The sequence below is a fragment of the Podarcis cretensis genome (assembly GCF_951804945.1).
Source record: "Podarcis cretensis genome assembly, chromosome: 8".
In the NCBI taxonomy this organism is placed as follows: domain Eukaryota; kingdom Metazoa; phylum Chordata; class Lepidosauria; order Squamata; family Lacertidae; genus Podarcis; species Podarcis cretensis.
Window position 1 is genome coordinate 60973932 of NC_137177.1, and position 23352 is coordinate 60997283.

The window sequence follows — 23352 nt, forward strand, 5'->3', positions numbered from 1 at the left end:
AAGGCTCCACCCACCTGGTGTACTTCAGTGTCATCATAGTGTTAGGGGTGGTGTCATGTGTGATTAAGGCATTAATACAGTTAGCTGTCACCTTAATACACTCAACGGATTTGCTCAGGACACTTAGAATGCCAGGAAAATTAGCTTGCGGAGTGGCATTCAGCCTTCAACATACCCACAAACATACGGCTCATCCCTCCTCCTTGGCCTGTTAATGCAATTACTGTATAGCATGTGAGCTCCTTAAAATTTAATGCATTACCTGGATTACCAATGGCTCAGAAAGCGGAAACCAAAAATGACAGGAGAAAATATGTGATGCATAGAGATATGCAGGATTAGGGAACAATGGCTGATATGCAGACTTATAGGGTTGAAAGTACAATTGAGCCATTTTATTTGTTTATTTATTTAGAACATGCAAATCTCAGACTGAAGACCCAGAAGGCTCTCAACGCAGTTTGCAAAAAGATGCACAGTACTGGGACTGCCAAGTGCCAGCAAGCACTCATGGGATGAGTGAGATTAAACTGCACTGTTCCCCATTTTTGTCCCAGATGAGAGATTTCACCAGTGGAAGCTGTGGCCTAGTAGGTGGTGGCCGAAGGGTAAAACAAGGATGGGGACAGAAAATGCTGCTGGAATAATCCCTGAACTATATGGACACACCATGTTATTGACACTCCTGGTATTATATTCTCATAAAATATAGACGGTGGTAGTCTGCTAGTGCCTGGGAGACCAAATTTCGAATTCCGACTTGGTGATGAAGTTCATTAGCTTGCCTGGGGGCCAGTCACCATCTCTAAGCCTAACCTACCTTGAAGAGTTGGAGACGTGGAGACCATGTATGCCTCATTGGACGAAAGGTGAGATATAAATGTAATAATTAATAACAGTGCCCTGCATTAGTAAATCTTAAGCACCAGGCAAGTTAAAAATCACTGTTGCTCTACTATATTGGAGGCTGGGGAAACTGAGGTTCGGGGGCTAAATGTGGCCCTCTGGGTCTCTCTATCTGGCCTTTATGACTCTCTGCACGCCACACTCCCTAGCCCCAGCTTCACACCCTTCACAAGTGTCTCTGCTTGTCATAAATATATGTCTGTGAAGTGTGATAATCTTTCTTGCCTGGATAGAGACTGGTGTAATATGTGCAGGTGCCAGAAACCTCCAACAAACATAGGGAATCTGACTTTTGTACAAAGGACCTGCATCCATTGCTCTGCCCACTTTTGCCTCTGATCCCTGCGTACCACTAGCATGCACTGCCCGAAAGTTTCCACATGAAGGAATGCAATCCTTGGGTTGAAAAGGTTTCCCTCTCTCTGTGCTACACGAATGCTTTCAATCACCACAGTGTAAGAGAGTCTAAGGCCAGAACTGAGTACTGTGCAACTGTGCACTCACTTTAAGACTTATTTCAATACTACTTGTGTGAGCTGTGCAACAAAGGTGGAGAGAACACACAGGAAATCAAAGCAAAAGCTCTCACCGAAGAGTAGGGAAAGCTTCTAGGAAGATCTTGTTTCTTTTGACAACATAGAAAGAAAAAGTAACATCTGCACAAACCTTCAGATCATCGCTACCTAGTTCTGCATGAATCCCATGGGGAGAAGGAATTAAAGCTATAATGAAAGGAAGATGTCAAGGATTCCTTCCAGAGGCACAAGTAACAGAACGCAGGAGACATTCTGGCTACCTTTTATTCACCAGTTTTAATATGTTCAGTAACTGCATTTATTACTAAGTGTTTTATAATATTTTTAGAAGCAGTGGAATGAAATTAAACATATAAATTCTAAAAGCTGACATTTCTATCTTGTAATTAAATGGAACTCCTTAGGAGGTACTCTGCTGGTTAAGAACCTTTGGGTTTTGATTTGCAGTTACCAAGGGTACTTCAGACAGAGCTGTCATTTAAAAAAGAGAATAGGACAGGCTTTTAAAAGGTGAGTAGGTTCACCAAGAGGAAAAAAACAGTCGGAGGAATCAAACAGTGGCAAATGAATATTTCAAGAGAAGGCACTGATAGAGCTATCCAGCTTTCAAAAACAACAAAGTCTAAGTTTAAACCAGGAAGAAAAAAAAGATTTCATTGGCATATAAGTTGTTTGGCACAGAGATCATCCACACTTGATGCAAAGTCTGTGCAGGAAAACAAAATTATAATTAGCTCTTCAATGAAAATCTAGCAGATCTGAAGCAATGCTCAAGAAGAAGAAATTATCTCCCTACTGTGTGATGCTGACTGGATATAGGAGTAAATTATTCAGCATTCCCAAGTCATTTTTCTTCCCTCATAAATATATCAGTTAAACTAACACCACCTTCCTGTGTAGCACACATTAGAAAAAGAATACAGAGTTTGATGACCACAGGGAAGCAGTATTTTAAGGAGATAAACACCTTTTTGAATGAACCATAAAGAAATTTTCAAGCATTAACCCAATTGTTCATACAGTGGTGCCCCGCAAGACGAATGCCTCGCAAGACGAAAAACCCGCTAGATGAAAGGGTTTTCCATTTTTCGAGGCGCTTCGCAAGACGAATTTCCCTATGGGCTTGCTTCGCAAGACGAAAACGTCTTGCGAGTCTTGCGATTTTTTTCGCTTTCCCCCCCTTTTTCTAAGCCGCTTTGCCGCTAATAGCCGCTTAGCCGCTAATAGCCGCTAATAGCCGCTAAGCCGCTAATAGCGCTAATCCGCTAAGCCGCTAATAGGGTTGCTTCGCAAGACGAAAAAACCGCAAGACGAAGAGACTCGCGGAACGGATTCTTTTCGTCTTGCGAGGCACCACTGTATCATCAAATTCCTTGGTTGCTGTAGAATGGTTTATCCCTGTCTAAGCTGTACTGGAAGCAGAAGCAAAATCTTCCCAGAAGTCCATTAAAGCACACAATATTCTTGAACAGGTCATTGCTAACGTATGGGTGTTTTATTTTTAAAAAACCCACAGACACCATCCAAAACTACAGGCAGACGCAAAAAAAGACATGGTTGTATTCAATGTTGTACGAAGTCAAAGTAACTTAGCAGTATACTTGTTCTGCTAGCGAAATGTTTTGCACTAGCAGAACTCAGATGCACAAGAGAATGCATAAGGGTACTTGTGATTTGTTAACTTTACTGTGCAATAGATCGCACAATCAGTTTGGGGATGGGCCATAGTTCAGCAGTAGAACATCTGCTTTGCATGCAGAATGTCACCTGTTCAATCCCTGGCATCTCAAAGTAGAGCTGGGGGAGACTCTTGCCTGAAATCCCAGAGAGCTGCTGCTAAATTAGTGTAAACATACTGAGTTAGATGGATCACCAGTACAACTGTTGCACTGGGTTCCTCTGTTGCACAACATTAGAATTCACCTGTCCACTAGCAGACACAGAATATTGAGCTACAGCCATTGCATATAGAGTGTGGAAATTGTTTCAGTGTGGGTAACATCCTTCAGGCCATGTGGAAAGAGTTCACGCTGTGGCTTCTCCACATATCATCACAGTGACAGTTTCTGGGAGTGGAGATGCTGACATGGGGAGGAGTCACTGTAGTGATCTAGAGATTTGATCCCATGCCAATAAGGTAATGTGAGAAAGGCCTTTAATATTCATTTGCATTCCTTTATGGATATGAGAACACTATCTGAAACTTGAACCAGAGACTCCAGGCAGTGCTGACCTTCCTGAAAAGGCTCAAATCTTTGAAATGGCAGCAGGTAAAGGGCATACTGGACTCCCACTTTAAACCCTGACAGTGGTACTGAAAATCTGACATTTGAAATAAAGTACAAAATTCATGAACTGCAATAGGGCATGACCTCAGATAATTAAATAAATGTTAAAAGGGATTAATAATTCAGTGGGAAGCATGAGCAAAACCATACTGGCAACGCTCTGGATACAAACCACACTTGAATCCCCAAAATGGTACATGCATAACTTCTTCAATATGAAGGCATCCTTCAAAGAACATGAAGGTCGAACCTATTTAAATGAGTAGGTAGTGGGAATTGGAAGAGGAAATTATGTCTATAAAAATGATACTGTGAATGGCACCAGATATTTAATCAACCACTAAATGAGGCTGGAGCTTCCAAAACCATATATGCTGATTTTGAACACTGAATGTAAAACGTAAATTAAAACGATAACAAATGACAAGTGTGCATTATACCATGCTAAAGAAGATTTTGATGGAAAATTATTAAAGTTTGAAAATACTCTTAACTTGAGGTAGGGGAATTTCTTTTAAGTGTAAGTTAGAGTAAATTGGACAAAGATAACAGGTGAACTACTAGTTTAAATTGCATTTTAAGAGTTTGTAGAAAAGGTTGCATTTTTTTAATATAGTAAAAATGACAATCTATTTCTGTGGGAAGTGTTGAAATATGTGCTTGAAGACCTCAAATTCTTCCAAATTAAGAATCAAAATTGTACAGTTAAAATTAGGTGAATGAAATCACCTGCCCACATCTGCCAAAATGACACACCATTTCAGAGAAACCACAGGAACTCAAGTTTAGCTGCAGATCAGGGGTGGGAACAACAAGCAGTTTCAGCTGAAACAGATACGCAGGAAAAATAGAATATTATCCTCCCAGCCTATGGAGTCAAGTTACACCACGAGGTCAATCAAAAATTTGTTAACTTTCCACAGGTTGGCAGCATGAAGGGAAAACACTAGATTATGTGTTTTCCCTTCACTCTGCCAGCCTCCCAAAGGCAGTTGCCTGCCCTCGGGACTGAGTGCTTGATCTAACTTCTTGGACAGGATAAATTTAAAAAAATTAAAAAATTGTCCAGTAGCACCTTAGAGACCAACTAAGTTTGTTCTGGTGCATGCACACGAAAGCTTATACCCAGAACAAACTTAGTTGGTCTCTAAGGTGCTACTGGACTGACTGACTGACTGACTGACTGACTTACTTACTTACTTACTTACTTATTTATTTGTGTCGTCTGCATCAGCCCAACATGGCTACCTACTTGATTCTTGGACAGGGAAAGTAACATAACTAAAAAGGTTTCAAAATTATGTTTCCAGGAGAATACACATAATCTCTTCTAGTCGTTCTGGAAAAAGCTCATGAAAAGTAGCATGGCCAGACTGAGTGTTAGGCCAACACAATGGAGAATTTAGAACTACTGTCTTGTCTGTGAAACAAAAAAGGAAGTTGTCTCTTCTAGGAAGACAGGAACACAGAAGTGTTAAAAGGTATACAAAAAACAAGAACACAGAAGCATTAGTAAAAGGTACATGTAACAGGTTTCAAATCCCAAGTGATCACCAGTAAATCCAAACATGACATGAAACCAACAGCCATTGTGTCTAAAAGCACACTGGTATTCAGGGCTTTAGATGCATTTTAAACCTCTAGAAATCCATAAAAGCTCATGGGTCAGAGGAAACAGAGGACTGCATAACATGTTGTGGAGAAACAAGCTTTTAAGCAGCCACTGTGGGATACCCAGACAATAATTCAGCTGTATGTGTGAACACAAGACACACTGATTTGAATCATTTAATCATGGGCATTTGACCTCAGGCAAATACCTGTGCCCTCCCACAGATATTTGTACTTGTGACAACAGCTCCCACTTCGTGCTTCCACACATGGCTAACGTAAGGGTGCACACCATTTTGCTTTAGTTTGCATTACCTAACAGAATTAAAAAGCTGAAAGATGAATGGCTTAGCCAAATCAAATCTCTGATGATGTGTGGACCACTGATCCTCTCTCTCTCTGCTACTGGGCTCATCCACACTTCCGCTTGTCCAACCACTTTCCCCTGGTGAAAGCCGCTCTTTACTGCAGAATGAGAGCAAATGTCATTCAAGTTTTCTGCAGATTGATGTTTGTTCCAATTCAGGAGCAAATAGTGGGTTTTCCCAGGGAAAGTGGCAGGGCAAATGGAAAACCGCTCAGACCCATGCCTAGAAAAGGAGAAGCAGGAAACCTATAAGACCTGTGCTTTCTAGGCATGGGGCAAGTGAAGTTTGAATGACACCCTCCTTGCACAACCACACATGTACTTTCTCAAGCTGAAGATGGAAGGCATGCAAAGAAGGGACTCTTGTCAAGTGTTCAAAATCCATGAAGGAAACATATTAGAGGTCCACAAACTCATTTCTTAATGGCTTTTCCAGTTTCTCTCAGACTTTTTAATCCATGGGATCAGTCCCCAGCCCAGCTTTAGTTGCTTCTAGCTCTTCCTCTTCTCTCCCAAAAGTTGTAATGAACACAAGAAGAGCCTCACTGTATCAGACTCGGTGGTCCAACATCTGGTTTCCCACAGTGGCCAAACCAGTGTCCTCTGGAAAGCCGACAAGGACTTCCTCATCTGCTCTAACCCCTCAACACTACCTTTTTGCTGTGCTCTCCTCCAACCTTAGAATGCTTTGGCCCAAATAACTCCACCTGCAGCAGCTCAGGCCCACCACTTCCCCAAGGAACAATCCTATGCTGCCCTGGGAGTGTCTGAAAAAAAGAACCATCTAGGTGGAGTCAATGAGATGGTTCCTTCTCACATGAATGCCACTCATCCTCCAACATTCTTTGGCAAGAAACCATCTTACTGGTCCTCCCCGAGTGATGCATTCATTTTCAGAGCTGAAGACCTCACAGGGTAGCAGCTCCAATACTACTACAGCTGTGATTTAGTTCTCTGAACTGCTTCAAAGGAAAACAAACCACCAAACTTGGGAAAGGTATGCTGGAGCCCTTGCACAGCTCAATTATCATCCTATGCCTCTCATTTTGTTAACTTCTGTTCCATACTTTATACACCTGGAGAGGTAATTTGGTTTGAATTAAAATTATGGTTAAAATAGATCCTATTTTATAGATGAAAAATATTTATTGAACACTGATGCACTGTAAAACTAATTCATATTTTAAAGTATTCTCACTAGTTACTATGGTAACACCACCCTATAATGAATCTTTCTATAGCTACAATTGCTCATCATTTATAATTTAGACAGTTTCATCATATTTAATTATGCAATGTAGTAAAGTATCATACATTAATTATGATACATTTATTTCTGCTTTCCATTTGATATATTCATCTCCTTTTTCAAGACTGAGTTGTTTTCCATTATTTCAATTTGCCATTAATTTCTGAATTCTAGCACCAAGGCACCACTAAAGATATCCAATGAGCCAAAATCACACAAAACAACAACTTTCAACTATGTGTAGACAACAAAGCTGTTTTTATTCATTCTTACATAGGTGGAAGAATTAACAGCAGGAGCTGCCCAAGGACACATTTTGACTCAAAAGGTTTAACAGGCTCTGTTCAGAAATACATTGTTTGTGTCAACACAATGGGCTACAGGTGGAGGACACCACAACTGAATGTGAACCCACCTAAGAAAGCAAACATAAACACCTGCAAAACAAACAAACAAACAAAGCCCTCTAGTCTAGGGTACCTGGGGGAAATGTTCTATTTATTTATTTCATAAATTATATTTTGATTTTCACGAACATATCCTCACAAAGTAGTATACATGATACATTACTTATACAACAAACAAAAAACCAATTTAAACCTTTTAAACACTCATACGACACAATCCTAACCAAATCCACTCAAAGGAAAGTACTGCTGAATACAACTGGACCAAAACACTGGTTAAGAATTCTGCTTAGGTGTGGAACCTGCTTAACCAAATTTAACACTGGTGCCAATGTATCTCCTATGTGTAAGGCTGGGGAAAGAGGGAGCACATTTCCCATCTCTTGATTGTGGTAAAGGCAGCCCCTTTTGCCACATTTTCACGTGGAGGAAATAGTCAGGAAGCCTACATGGAAGCCTAAATTTTAGTTAGTCAGGAAGCCTAACTAAAAACTACATGGAAGGAATGAGGTGAAGACTTCTGGAAGCTGAATCGTTCTAATAAAGAGGCAGAGGACATGCAGTGGCACTTGTAGTAGAAAGCCAGAGGATGATCAAGTCTGATTAGTCTGCAGACATTAATGCCTACCTATTCTACTAACGCTCCCAACGTAATAGGTATATCTGCCAAGTGTGGGAGGGACCAAAGCTCAGCGGTAGAGCACATGCACTGCATGCAGAAGGTCCAAAATGCAACCCTCAGCATCTCAAGCGAGAAGGATCTAGCAGAAAAGCGCGCAAAATATCTCTGCTTAAGACTCTGGCAAGCAACTGCCAAACAGAGCAGGCAAACCTGGGCAAATAGTTTGACCGGGTGTAAGACCAGGTCAGAGACGCGGGTGGCGCTGTGGGTAAAACCTCAGCACCTAGGACTTGCCGATCGCATGGTTGGCAGTTCGGATCCCCGCGGCGGGGTGCGCTCCCGTTGCTTGGTCCCAGCGCCTGCCAACCTAGCAGTTCGAAAGCACCCCCAGGTACAAGTAGATAAATAGGGACCGCTTACTAGCGGGAAGGTAAACGGCATTTCCATGTGCTGCTCTGGTGCCGGCTCGCCAGAGCAGCTTCGTCACGCTGGCCGCGTGACCCGGAAGTGTCTCCGGACAGCGCTGGCTCCCGGCCTCTAGAGTGAGATGAGCGCACAACCCTAGAGTCTGTCAAGACTGGCCTGTACGGGCAGGGGTACCTTTACCTTTACCTTTTTTAAGACCAGGACACACATATATGTACCACTAGTTCACACAAGCACTAGTTCTCCCCTACCCAGATGCTTAAGTTTTCCTATAGGAAAGTATCTCCACACACAAGACACACAGAAAGGATTGAAATTGAAGCAGTTCTGTAGCGCTGCAAGACTATGATTAGAAAATCAAGTGCTAGCTATTAGGGTTTTCAAAAGCTTTATTTTCCTTTTAAGAAAATGAACTATTGGAGTGTTTTTAAAATTAATATTATTGTTACATAGAGAGTGCCAATATTTGACAGACAAGGCAGCTCTATTTGCTGAAACAGCCTCTATAATTAAGGATGGGGGAGAAATTGGGGTCAGTTTTTGATGACTGGCATGGAACTCTGCTGATCAAATTTCTTCAATGTATAATAATGATGTACATTAATTACATAAATTAACTGTTTTATTCAGTTGTAAAAGAGTTTAATGGGTGTTTTGAGTTATTTGGGTATTTTCAAATATTACTTTTGAATGTTTTATTACTGGATGTATACTGCTGTGAGTCTGCATAGTTTAGCTACTTGGTGCTTACTGAAATGGTCTCAAGAATGACTCAAGAAACTGAAAATGAGGAAAGGCAACATGAATTTTTAGATGCAAGATGCAGATTGCCAAGCCAACAATCAGCTATGTAAGAATGACTGCTACTGCTTACAGAAGCCAAGGTAGTTGACCTTAATGATTTTCCATGGATAAAAGTGATGCTAAAATCTAGTGAGGAGATTCTGGGTTGCTAAGATTTGCCGGGCAAAAGACAATGATTATAATACAACAACCTGAGACATAGTGCATATAAATTTTACAAAACTTTGTGGTGGCTGCTCACCCCACCCCCCACTCCACTCCACTGCCACAAATGCCTTTTTAGCATAAGAAGGAAGGAAGGCTGGTCACTAAACATTTTAGTGGACTAGTAACTTAAGTGCATTGGACCACACAAACAAGAACGTATCCATTTTTACCTGTATGCAAGTGCCAGGGCCCAGGCGCAGGCAGCGCAGTAAAGACTGTCATGTACTTTTGCCCTTTGGTTGTCGCCCAGTGTCTTTGTAGGAAAGAGGCCAGTGGTTGGACTTTGGAAAAGTAACACTGTTGACTTGACTGCCAAGATAAACAACAATTATTACTATTACTTCAAATTTATTCCAGTTTCAGAAAGTACAGTATTTTAAAACAAAGGAATACGACCTGCAAAAACCAGATAACATGGAAAAGGAAAAGTGGGAAAAAATAAATAAGTTAATGATGTTGCAAGGAAAAAGATGCACATACAAAACTGCATATCAGTTTTCACCATTTCCCCATGTTTCTCTATTGTTTATCCTTTGTGCCTTTTGCTCTGGATCTGTTCTTGGCAACATCTGTTGATTGCTGTTCCTAGGCTTTGTCTACACTACAAAAAGCAGTTTAACTGTAATAGCATCCCCTCAAGGAACCCTGAGGACACTAGTTCTATGAGATGCCTAGAGAATGCTATCACAGAATTTTCAGTCCCTGAACAAAGATACAACTCCCAGTTCCTTTGGAACACTGCATGGAAACAAACTGCCATTATACCACATATTTTAGCATACCTCAACACCTAATAAGAGGCGAAATCCTCCTTAACACTTGCTCATCCTGCCCAGTAGCAAATATATATATATTACAATGCATCATGTGCAGAGTCGGCCATGTCTATGTCTGTTTTATCCAGTTTGTGTTTCTAATGTAATGTAATCTTACTGTGCTCTTTATAACACCTTTAGTTTAGATTCTTCCACTTTTTATGATTTATAGAGAGTTTAGTTATTGAACAATCACATTCAGAGCATTATTGGTACCTCAGAACAGAATACTGAAGAAATGCCCTTCCATGTGAAAGCTATTTATGGTTCAATTATGGCTTCTGGGGGGAAATTAAAACAAAAATCTTTTTTACTCTGTGGATAGTCTTCAGTCCCTTCTCTCTTTACAAGTAAACTTTTATTCAGCATTTATATAAAATGCCTACAAGCAATGAAAACCATAAATTTTAATTATTCTCAAGGAAGTTCTACCGATAGTATTTTAAAGTTTATTTTAACTAGGCTAGAGGTTCCAAGAACAGCCCATTACTACTTTAGAAGGTCATTTTATAACTTCTATATTGGGAGACAGATGAAAAACAATGATGGATTTGTTTAATGTATTATAGATTGTAAAATGAACTGGAATCTTGCTCAGAGAAGGAAAAACGTGTTTGTTTGAATATGCTGTTTCTCAAATAATATCAACTTCATCATTACAACTGGGCTCCAAAGAGCTTCTTGTGCTATCTGAATTGGAGAAACAGATGCCCAATTTCTTCTGATTTTCTCCTCTGCCTGTAGCCCCTCCTGCCACAACACCATGTCCCATATCACCATTGGGAGTAACTTGGGGTGGGATGCAATCCACTGCGCTGAGAAGAAAGAGGCAAAAAAGCCCCGCAGTCCTTGGTGTTATTTCCCTAGCAGCACTCGTGTTTCATTGCCTTATCACAACAATATCCAAGTGGGTATTGTCACAATTTCACAATGCCACATGTCAAAGGAGCCAAGACTGGTAGCAAAAAAAAAGGTGGCAGGCACACCTCAGTCATTCTGGCTTGCCAAGGGAGGGAGAGAAATTGGTGCAACCAATTGAAGCTGTCCATCACTGTAATGGACACCATAATCTGGCCACAACAGCTACCAAGCACAATAAGTCAGCAGACCTGTCTGCTCAGAATTCCCCCTGCCCTTCTTTCTTTATCTGACCTGCCATAATAAAAAATGAACATTCATTTAAAAATATTTTGAAGTTTAAGATACAAATTCTTTACATTTGAACTTTGCCAGCTGGGTCACTCAAGCGAAGGCACTTCCTTCTAGAGTAGGCTGTCAATTTTGAGTAATTATGAAACAACTGCTTTTATAATTATGAATACTTTTGAATAATTATGAATACTTTTGAATAATTATGAAAAGGATAGCAAGGAGCAGCAAAGTTAGCCATTGCCAAGTTTTAGAATTTAAACTGGATGGTCTGTGTGAGAACCTCTATTTGAAGGTAGTGTTGTACACACTGTACAAGTGCATCTGCTTGACTTTTTGAGGTTACACTGTCATTGCTTATTTTTTGCCACTGAATAATTAAGCTCGCTGCTCTAGTGGAATCCTACTCTGGCAGGATTCAAACAAATGGGTAGGCATTCACTGCTTGAAAACACAGCACATTTGAGCAGGCCGTATGTCTCACTGTTGGTTGCTTATTTGCCTTAATAGATTTAACGTGGCAGAACAACTGAATGTCCCTGAATATAAGCAATGTTCAGTCCTGAACAAATATAATCTTAGTCTACATTAGGGGTCAGCAAACTAAGGTCCACGGGCTGGATCAGGCCCAATTGCCTTCAGGATCCGGCCTGCGGGCTGTCCATGGATCGGCATGGGGATTCTGTTCATTCGGGCTGCACCATTTCCCCCCCTGCGCCATTCCATTCCCCCCCTCCCTCTCTCACACACACACACCGCGGTGGCGCCTCCTCCCTCCTCCTCCTGGCTTCTCCCTGCTCTGCCTAGAGGAGGAAGGGAGCTGGGCTGAGCACCATTTTAAGCATGCCCTCTCTGGAGCCAGTCCTTTCGCGTCGCTCATCTTCCCTCCACCGCCACCCCCCTGGTGCTCCTGTGGGCCAGAGAGTAGAGTGGACAAGTTCTCTCTGCCTACCCATGAGAAGCAGCGGTGGTGGCAGTGGCAGCGGCAGCCCCAGGTAAGGTAAGCGCAGCGGCTGGGGTTGGGGAGGAGGGCTACTTGCCCCCCTCGCCTCTTCTTCCAGCTCTAACCCCCCCCCCCCGTTGCCGCTTCTCCAGCCCGCCACAAGGTCTGAGGGACAGTGGACCGGCCTGCAGCTAAAAAATTTTGCCGACCCCTGATCTACATGGTACTTTTGATTGAATATGTGAAAACAGGTGAGCATTGCTACAATGTAAACACCTGTACTTTTCATGATCCCAGTGATATTACAAGAACATAGAACTCTGTATTCAAATTACTTCTTTTACTTTTCAAAAAATAAAGGCAAAGCGGCTGACAGTAAAAGAGGGGGGAAATAAAGTAAAACAATAAAACAATAAGAAATACATAAAGCACAGCTAATATATAAGCAGAAAGAAATCAGCAAGAAACTAGGGTATTTTGCCCAGCAACATAGCAGAGAGAGGAAAGCACAGGTCCATTTGCCCCCAAAGGAAGTTCCTTAAACAGCTAACTGTGACAGAAGATTAGCAACAACAACAACAAAATAGGGACCAGGCAGACTTCCCTGGGGGAGGACATTTCACAGTGTTGACATCATAAAGGTCCTGTTCTTGTCCTCAGCTGGTGGAACCCAGAGCAAGACCTTCAACATGGATCAGAATGGAGATAAATGGGAGGAGGTAGTCCTTCCCTAAGGTATTCAAGTTTCCAAACCATTTAAAGAACATTTGAATTTTCACCAATACTGATGGTTCCACAGGATGAGACACAAAAATTGTGATTTCCTAATTGTTTAAATAAGTTACGTTCACAAAAAGTAAACATATTACTTCCAAAACAAATTGCCTCTCCTTTGACTTACCTATCCGATAGTAACTATCCAGCTTATCCCACAGACTTTCTCCATCTGGCCTGGGAAGGTTAATGCTTTTAAGGGGTTCATATACAGAACCTAAAGGAAGAGATTATAACACCTTGATTAGAATTACAGCAGTAACATGAAATTAAACCATAAAGATATTGTCAAGAATGCCCTTTTATTCATTTTCGTGTATGCATGTTCAGTTTTTATACTTCACCTTTCTAACAGCCAAGGTGGCTTACAAAGGATAAACCAGCAACAATATTTTGAAAAGATTTTTAAAAAGCCTATAGTAACATAAAATAATGTGGATAAGCTACTGAAAAGCTTGCTGAAGAAGCAGTCTATCTATAAGCAAATAGTGAAGGGGCCAGGCAAACCTTCTAGATCTTGGGTACCACAGCTGAAAAGGCCCCCACCCCAAGAGTGTGTTGGAATAGAGCCTCATATTCATATCCAATTCTTTGTATCTAATCACTGGACTACTACAATGCAGAAAATTGACAAACAAAAGGAACTCCAGATGTACAAATGTAACACAAGTTAACATAAATAAAATTTGTGCAAACCTGAATAAATGAAATTAAAAGTATAGACCAATTTAAAATTCTGAATTTTCCTCACAAAATACCACATTATTCTCCTTTTAAAAAATAATCCTAGGTCTTCAACTTTTTAAAACCGAATGGATAAGGACAGTCAAAACGGGGCCTATCCCTGTGTATTCCTTCTAAAACAGCTAAAGGAGTCAGGATGAACTAAGCTTTAGTACAGGAAATCCCATCTGGGAATTTCTTTTTTTAAGTGGGGGTACTTCCACAACAGACAGAATGCTGAAATTTGGTACACTAGGAGCAGAATTCACCAAATGAATCCATCAAATGAAGCCTTGCGCAAGAGCTTTCGCTTGCGTAACCAGCCTGCCCCCATCCTGCCCCCACAATTGACTCAGGTGGAGGGGGAAAACCCCTACAAGAACACACAGGGGAGAAGGGAGAGTGGCTCGTTCTATCTGGCAAGTGGATATGCCTGAACAGACAGAACACATGTGACAGCTTGACAATGAATGCAACCCAAGGCGTCCAAGATACCGTGATTACTAAAAACCACCTGAAAACAGCATATTTACCTACAAAGTACAAATGTTTCAGTTCCTCATAATAGCAGTCAGTGCTCCATCTAAAAAGTAGCTGAGCCACATGGTAATGAATAGAAGGGTGAGTAAGAGTTCCCCCTTCTCCAGATGAACCAGTTGAAGAGAGCGGGAGAATAAGGGCTGTGAGATGTACCACTGGGAGTGGATTACAACAGACAAGTCCTCAGAACCCCACTTCCTTTCTCTAGTCCGGGGAAAGCTTGCTATTGCTATAGTCCCTATTCTACGAAGGGTTTTATTCAGTTGGCTAATACACTAACCTTCCTCGGCACTCTACCCCAAGCCTGCAATGCAGCACCAGTTTCTTCTCTTGGGCCTTGGCTCACCACTGGGCTCTCAGCATGCGGCTTACCTGCAGTGTGTTCCCCTCTTGGAGGTTGGCTGCCCCAAGGAGGGTGCTCAGTCAGCTTCTAGGAAACCCAGCAATGCTCCCTCTGCCTCATTTTTCCGCCCTTACTCTGCTGCTCTGCTTAGAAGAGCCACCCACCAGCTACCTCTGCTCTTTGTACAGTCAGGGAAAGGATAGAGAAGGATCAGATGGGTCTGTCGGCCATTGCATGCTGCCTCTAGGCTAGTCTTGTTTACATCCAGTCAGGCTGGCTAAGGAGGCAGGCGTCAACCAAGACCAAAACCGCAACAGCAAGTTGTAACTATGTTTACTACCTTGCAGTATTTTTCTTCAGCAATCAGTTTTCACCAGAAAGAATAATTATTTGGATAATTATTTGCAGAGCCTTATAATGTAACACAACTGCACAGAAAAGACAAACATCCATTCTACACCTTTACAATAACGATAGCTATATTATTTCCTTCAACGTCTGAAAACTTATTAGTTCTAAATAAAAGTGTATGCAATAATTTCATTTTTTTTCTTTATAGGAGATAAAGAACTTCAGGTACTGGATGAAGTGTCAAGGTTGATTTTATTATTGTTTCTATAATTGTGAAGAATAGAACTGTTTGTGCTTCCATCCACTTCACTTTGCCTTTGTATTGCCAACCTTGCTCATTAAAATCAAGAGGCTAATTACAAATCGGTAACTAGCTAAATATATTTTTTAAAGTCTGTTCCTTGAATAATATATTCATAGCTTGTGTATATGGGCTATAAAGATGGACGCCTCTCTAATTAAGCTTGATGCTTCGTGCTCATTTTTTCAATGGAGGTAGAGTAAAAGATTAACTATGTGAAGCACTAACAATGGATTGATTTAGAACAAGTAAACATGTGGTTTAGATGCAATGCCAAACTATGGTATAACGTTACATGCACAAGCAGACTTAAGTGCTTCTACATTCCCCTCCCCTTGCATACAACAACAGATTAACTTAATTCTGGGTCCTTGACAAATCACAGTTTGCCAAACCATCCACACTTGGCAAGCTATAGGTTTTGCATGCTAGTTGCCCTACAAATCAGGACTAAAATATGGTTTGTGATAGCATCTTATGAGCAAAATAGGGTGCTGTTCTTCCAGGTAAAGATGGCAATGAGTAAGGCTGTTTGTCCTTGAATTCTGCAGTCTGTTCTACTTTTAATTTGTTTTATTTTTAATAATGTTAAAGTTTTAAAGTCAGTTGGCTCAGCAGTTAATGTTAAATGCAACATACAGGCTAGGAGCATATCTGTTTTACTTTTATATGGGCTTAAAAGTCATATGTTTTAATTGAAGGACAGATGCTGGGAGAGCAACTGTTTTAACATGGTTTTCACATGGTGACTACATGAGCACAGAACCTCAGTGCTTCAGATAAATCGTCCAGCACTCCATTGCCAATTTAGTCCAGAAATCTATGCTGGACTATTGTGACTCAGCAACTGGATCAAGGGAGGCAGAGTTAACTACAAACCAATTGCAGCAAGGTGTAATTAATATGTCTTATAAGGACAACCCTGGTCCTTTATATAGCACGTATGCAAGTAACGGGGAAGGAGATGTCTTATCCCAAATAAGAGATTTTGCTACATATTCCTCTAATGAAAGCTTAGCTAACTGGTCAATTGATCTGGACTTGTTAAGAACTAATATATATGGCTCCCAGAAAACCTCAGCTCCTCCATATAACGAAACTTCAATTATGTTTAATAACAATCTTGGCATAATAGACTCTGCCACAACAGAGACTGAAACTCCCATACTGTGGAAAATTTGGCTAGAGCAATTAAGAATATTCTGTATATGGTGCTTAAACCACTGGTGTATAAACCATATTCTGCTGGTTATGGAATCTGAACCTTGGGACTGGGGAAGCACGGAAATGTTGGGCATACATGGTTTGTTCACACTGACACAGTCACCTCTGCATTCTTGGAGATGGAAACAGAGTCAAGAGAGCCAGCTTGCTGTCAAACGTATCCTCAGTTGCCTCCCCCAAATGGGAAGATGTTGTGCTGACAGAGGAAGGCACCAGGATTGGCTCAATGGCTTGTGACTTTGCACCTGGGACATCCAATGTCACAGGAATCAGGATGGCCTGCTCTCCAGATAGCCCACCAGGATCTTCCCTGGATCTGGATCTCCACCTCCCAATCCACTGATGCCCTCCTCCGGGTCAGACTCCATGCACTCATGACAATAGGTATCTCTACCAACTAGCGATAACACTACGTTTATGATGAAATGGAGCTTGCCCACAAAAAGTTTATACCACAGTAAATCAATATTCTTTGCTGGTTTTGCTGAAGCAGACCAACACAACTACCTCTCTAAAATTTGACATGTTAAATTATATAGTATGCATCTTACATTTATTTGTCAGTCAATAAGTAATTCCTTAATGTTATACTCTCAGCATAAAAACAGTTTTAAGTCACAAGTTTTTCTATCAATGCTTTACCAAAAAAAAATCAGCTATACAGAATGTAACCAAATGTCTTTAAAAATAAAAATCTATTTCCACTCTAACTTGCTGACACATTTTTGTAAAAACGTCAATACTTGAGATCAAGAGAACAAGTGGCATAGCTCTTATATTGCATTTACTTAGCATGTTGATGGGGGAAGGAGGGAGACAGAGAGGAGCCACAAAACATGCTTTTGCTATCATTATCATGGTTAGGAAAACTGGTCAGTACTTTGTATACTGAGAAATCCTGTAGACTATTTAATATGAACACAACTGATTCATTCTAATTAAAATGAACCCTGATGTCAGTTTACGCAGTCAGCATGTATAAAGAATAGTCCTAAATACAAACATGAAAAGGTTTGCTACATAGTAAAGTCACCAAATTAAACAACAGCCCTTGTAAAGATTCAGCAGAAAATGAGTCTGTATTACTGACTAAACGAATTCAGCAAAATAAAGGTAGAACAACTGCTATTAACACTATCACCTCTACAGAAAGTATTGTTCACTATTCTATGCAGCCTAGTTCCATAAATACACATGCAAAAGAACTGGAAAACAAAGTCAAGGCACACTTCAGTATTCAAGGTTCAAAATTAGACAAAACTAATTCCATATCAATGAGACATAATGGAAATCAGCCATGTACTCTCAAGTCTTTGATGTATCTAATTTGATTACTCCGTGCTGCTGCTTCCACTTACAAAGAAAATTGCATCCTTTTAACTTGAAACATCACCTTCCATTTTCATGGTGTCTTATAAGAGAACTTATGAAAGAAAAGAGGTATTGACAGAAGCCTCTGATTTGTATTAATTTATTAAAATATGTTTGCTTGCTTGACCACACAAGCTCTTGAGTGTTCACTGATTGGAGGTTCCACTGCATTCCTCCACTGGAGGTTTCATAATAAAGAGCAATTCTACCTAAAAAACCATATGAAACCTGCAGTTAATCATGTTGCAAATCCTTTTACACACACTGAGAAGCCATGATTTGCTACAACAAATATACGTGTGCATTCACCATACATTTGTTTATTTGAAGGCATTTGTATTTTGATTTCAGGTAAAGCTGAGATATTGAGTGTAATCTACAAAGAAAATAATAGCATGCCAGCTGGTGATTTTGCAAATTTCCTCTTACTTGAATGCACAGTTTTCAGATTTTATACTTGAAGACCATGGGGGAGCTCATACTTGGGCATTTTTCTCCTGTTGAGGGTTTACATTTTAGACCTCCATGCCTGCCTTGCTCCACTATTGCCCTAATTCATCTGAAGCTAGTTGAAACTCACATATTTGCATTACAGACCAAAATACATCAGGCAATGTTCAGCAATAAATGTGTATAAATTAATGTTTCCCACGTGGGAGGGGGGCTGCATCGGTAAAAATATAAATATAAGACACACTCTGGTCTTGAGGCTTACAAAGCACTTAAAGAAATAGCAATAACTATGAAGTCAACAAACACAAATATTTCCCCAAAATATCCTGATACAATTGGATTCAAATTCAAATGTTTCTTTCCCAAACAATGAGATGAGCTAAGACCAAGGTCAGTGAAGCAGGACAGTTGCCTTTTACTCTAAACCAGCAGAGGATTTAAAAGACTTCACATCCATATATACCATAGGTTCTTGTAGGGAGAGAGTTTCCATTTGGACAGTAAGTTCTCTGTTGCCCATGGGAGTAGCCAGGATTTTTATTGGAAGGAGGGGAGGAGGACTTTGTTAGGGAGGAGAGGCCTTCTGTGTGTGGGGGGGGAGGGAGAACCAATGTGATTGGTCAGTTAGTTAAGTATTTCTATTGTTTTACTTAAGATAGTGGCAGCTCCCTCCTTTCCCCTCTTGGCTACACCCTTGCTGCTGCCCCATTCTGCCCCGGGATTCCCTAGGAGGAGCTGCATTGCTCCATGGAGGAAGATTCCTTCTACAGTGGTACCTCGGGTTAAGTACTTAATTTGTTCCGAAGGTCTGTACTTAACCTGAAACTGTTCTTAACCTGAAGCACCACTTTCGCTAATGGGGCCTCCTCCTGCTGCTGCGCCGCCAGAGAACGATTTCTGTTCTCATCCTGAAGCAAAGTTCTTAACCTGAAGCACTATTTCTGGGTTAGCGGAGTCTGTAACCTGAAGTGTATGTAACCTGAAGCGTATGTAACCCAAGGTACCACTGTATTTCTATCTGCCTTCTCTTCCTACAGCTGCAGCTTACTTTGCTGCCCACCAGGCCTGCATGCAACACCCCAACAAAACAGAGAATAATGTCAGGGTACATCTTCTGCAGAAATATACAATCTAGATCCATAGTAAGGCAAGACAAGAAAAGAGACATTCTTCTGAAAGCCCTGCATTGCATTGCAACCCTGATGGTTTAAAATGCAAGAGGGCTTTGGGAAAATGGCATTAATTAGTTCCTTTCTAGGTTTAAGGAGTGCATTAAATACCCATAATGAATCTCAAATTAACTTACTTTCAGCTTGCCTCTTGCCATTTTGTTGTACATAATCAATTATTACTGTATAAGCCCTAATAGTGCATCAATGGAAACATAAATTAAATCAACCCTTCATGCTCTTCGAACAATCCAAAAGCAGATTTAGGCCATCCAAGTTACAAGATTGGAAAAACACACAGACAAGACATTCTACATTAAAGAAGAAAAAACATCAAAATCAACTTGATCTTAAGTTTTCAACTGTAAGCTGATTTGTCCCAAGTTTATTTCACAAGTAGCTTGTCCTATACAAACATTTCATGTTGCTGTTTTTCAAAATATTATGAGAAGTGTGGTCATGAAACTGCCTTACAAGGCAGCGACTTATAATGCAGTGTCACATTTATGAGTCTGCAAACATAGTTGTGGAAGTTCAGTGCAAAACTTCAGTTCAGAATCCAACAAGGCGAGACCACAAAGTAAATTAAGGTAAAGGTAAAGGTACCCCTGCCCGTACGGGCCAGTCTTGACAGACTCTGGGGTTGTGCGCCCATCTCACTTAAGAGGCCAGGGGCCAGCGCTGTCCGGAGACACTTCCGGGTCACGTGGCCAGCGTGACATCGCTGCTCTGGCGAGCCAGAGCCGCACACGGAAACGCCGTTTACCTTCCCGCTGGTAAGCGGTCCCTATTTATCTACTTGCACCCGGAGGTGCTTTCGAACTGCTAGGTTGGCAGGCGCTGGGACCGAGCAGCGGGAGCGCACCCCGCCGCAGGGATTCGAACCGCCGACCTTTCGATCGGCAAGTCCACAGCGCCACCTGCGTCCCAGGTACAAAGTAAATTAGGATCGTGCATATCATAAAATGGCTGTTACAGAGAATAAAAACTGTTCTTGGCATCATCTGAAATAAGAACTATAATTGTATTTAAGAAATATGATCACCAAAGATACTAATGCAAGTTGTAATGCAACATTAACAGTACTTTTCCACCTTGCCACCAGATAGTCTTATTCTAATACCAAACAATGACACCCTAAAAAACAGTCCTAAAGAAAGCCCATTAATAATATAGCAGAGTAGATTACAAAAAGAAATGTTGTCATTGCAAAATATATACACTTACCAGGAAATCTGCCATCTGCAGCCAACAAAGAAATAAAATAACTGTTGTTACAATCACATCATTCTCTCTGTCTCCCTCCCCCCCCCCTCTCTCTCTATATATTGACAATGGGAAAATTTCAAGCAGAGAAACCAGTCTTCAGTGTGTCCATTCAATACATCAATTTCCTTTAATCATGTAGCACTAGTGCACAGTCTACACTGGTCTCCTCTTGATTTTCAAAGCAGATGCTGAGAATAGTCAAAGTATCATATATCACCATTTATTCCCAGTTATAATTTCTGACTAAATGTAAACTTGCTTTAAAATATAAACTTTCCCTCATTCACTCTGTTCAAAGACATTACTCATATTGATGAGAGGAAAGATGCAAACAGTCTCAGTAGTGAAGCCACTACTGGGAAATGTTTGAGCACCGTGACCATTTATTCTTATTCCAACACAAACAAGAGGTAAGATCACCGCTTATAAATTCATGCAATTCCTTTGAAATGTGGGGTGCAAAATGAAACACAATGATAGGCTTTCTTTGGGAAGATGATAAAATCTTTTGTCATGTGACTACACCAAATCCTTGCCCCGTGATGGCTTCCTATTTATTAACACATAGCTACCACATCAGTTATTTTAAATTACCCAGGGACACTGAAGATGTTAACCAGTATCAGGAGCTGGAACTAGAACCAGTAACTCTCATCTTCCTGGGAAGTAATGTTCTCTCTGGATTGGCTCAACCCACAGAGACTGGCCAGTGGATCCTCCTAGACAGAAGGGACTATAAAATGGCTTCCTGTTTTGGTTGGGTCTTTGCTTAAGTAGCAACCATCTACCAGGCTCTGCTATATTCTGGTTTTCTCCATTGGCTCTGACCTTTGGCTTAATAACTCTGGTCTGGCCCTTGGAATGACTCTTTTTTGCCCATAGCAGATAGCTCAGTCATGACTACCAGGTGCTTTTAGCCCAACCAAAAATCTCCCAGAGGTGTGGTTACACATGTAGTGCACTCCGGGATCCTGTAATCACACACCCCTTAGTAGTTTGGTTTCTTAAATGCATGAACATCCTTTCAGCTTGACTGAATCCTGTGTTTATGGCATGCAATTGTGAATTATAGGTGCCTTGAAGATACCATCCCAACTGCCATTCACAGGGTTAGCTAGCCAAAGGTGCTGTTAAAATTAATGATCCCGTTAACTCAGCTCAGGCTCATCCCTTGATCATGTAAACAAATCCAAGGTTGAAACCAGTTAATGAGATCATTTCAGAATAATTGATCCAGCTTCGCAACCATTTCAAAACTGAAAAGTAAAATGGGAACACCATGTGAATTTAAGACTTGTACACAAATTAACAGTGACCTGTATTTCTTTATAAGTAACTAAATGTGAGAAACAATTATATCTTGTCTGACCAGCAGAACACAAATCCATTTCTCATATGCTTCATGATTTCCAGACAGCTCATTCTGCTCAAAAGGATTTTAAATGGACAAAATATGTTGCTGTGATCAGACAGCTTAAATTCTCTGCTTAACAAATCCTATGTTAAAATTACGCTTAATCAGTGTTGCAATCTACTCCATAGCAACAAATGGAAGTCATAAACATGGGATTATGGTTTCACTGCAAAATCAAGCAGAAAAAGATATGTATAAATATCTTTCATAGCCTATCTTGATGATAAACCAGGGAAGGCATATAATGAAAAAAGCAGTGTTTTGCTACAAAGCACTGTATGTGTCCCACCCACCCCCTTTCAAACATATTCTGTTGTGAAAAAGCTATTATCTAGTTTATTAAAAAAATCATATCCAAATGTTCACAAATTAGCAAACATTAAGATAAGCAGAGAATTATATTCTTGATAGGGTGCTGTGCTTATTTTCTCATTTAACCAACAGCAAGTTTGCCAAAATAACAATGTTTTAGAAACACAGCTCCATTTTACAGGAAGATGAAACAGCCCTGGATTAGTAGCTGCCACATCCAAGAAAGATTATTTTACATTAGAAAGCATTTAGGCATTGACTTGGGAGGCTCTGTATTTTACTGGGCAACCATTAATGCACAACACAATATTCATTGCTCAGTCTCTGTATAGCCTAAGCCATTTATGTAGCATCAATATTGCTGAATGGTGATTATTTACAGCTCCATGCTACATAAGGGCAGTTCACATTGTCTTTTCAGACTATCTCCTGCAATTTCTGCTTGGACAACAGGAGGCAACAAAGCACTCTAGAAACAAACATTAGAACAGCGACTTTGACAGTTAAACCTAATCCTATGCTTTGTGGTAGATGAACCTATCCCACAAAAAAGGTGGGCAGAAGTTGGTGGGATGGACCAAACCTTTGTGTGACAACAGCTTCAACAGAAGGTAGCATATAACTAGAGTAATACCTTACAGGTTTATGGTCTGATCTTATGAGTTGCTGTAGTGGGACATAACATCCCACTGGCTATGTGCGGTCAAAGCTGGTGTCCTTGCTCCAGCAGGGACATGACACAGATTAAGAAAGCAAACTCTGCAGTAGAGTAAGGTCA

At 40.7% G+C, this 23352-nt stretch overlaps 1 protein-coding gene and 1 long non-coding RNA gene across 10 annotated transcripts in view; one reads left to right on the plus strand and one right to left on the minus strand.

The window, feature by feature from the left end:
- Window positions 1-23352, minus strand: part of PHKB (phosphorylase kinase regulatory subunit beta) — a 143539-nt gene that overhangs the window by 107440 nt on the left and 12747 nt on the right. For 5 of the 9 annotated variants that reach the window (XM_079988739.1, XM_079988733.1, XM_079988731.1 and 2 more), the window contains 3 exons: window positions 20807-20821; window positions 13232-13321; window positions 9594-9732 (listed from right to left, as the gene is read on the minus strand). In XM_079988739.1, coding sequence (XP_079844865.1) covers window positions 9594-9732; window positions 13232-13321; window positions 20807-20821 — 244 coding nt within the window. The remainder of the gene's footprint in view (window positions 1-9593; window positions 9733-13231; window positions 13322-20806; window positions 20822-23352) is intronic. The other 4 variants (XM_079988735.1, XM_079988736.1, XM_079988738.1 and 1 more) reach the window with 1 other exon arrangement.
- On the plus strand, window positions 12769-15444 carry LOC307223146. Its single transcript, XR_013841989.1, has 2 exons — window positions 12769-13065; window positions 15270-15444. It is a non-coding gene; the product is annotated as an uncharacterized lncRNA (long non-coding RNA).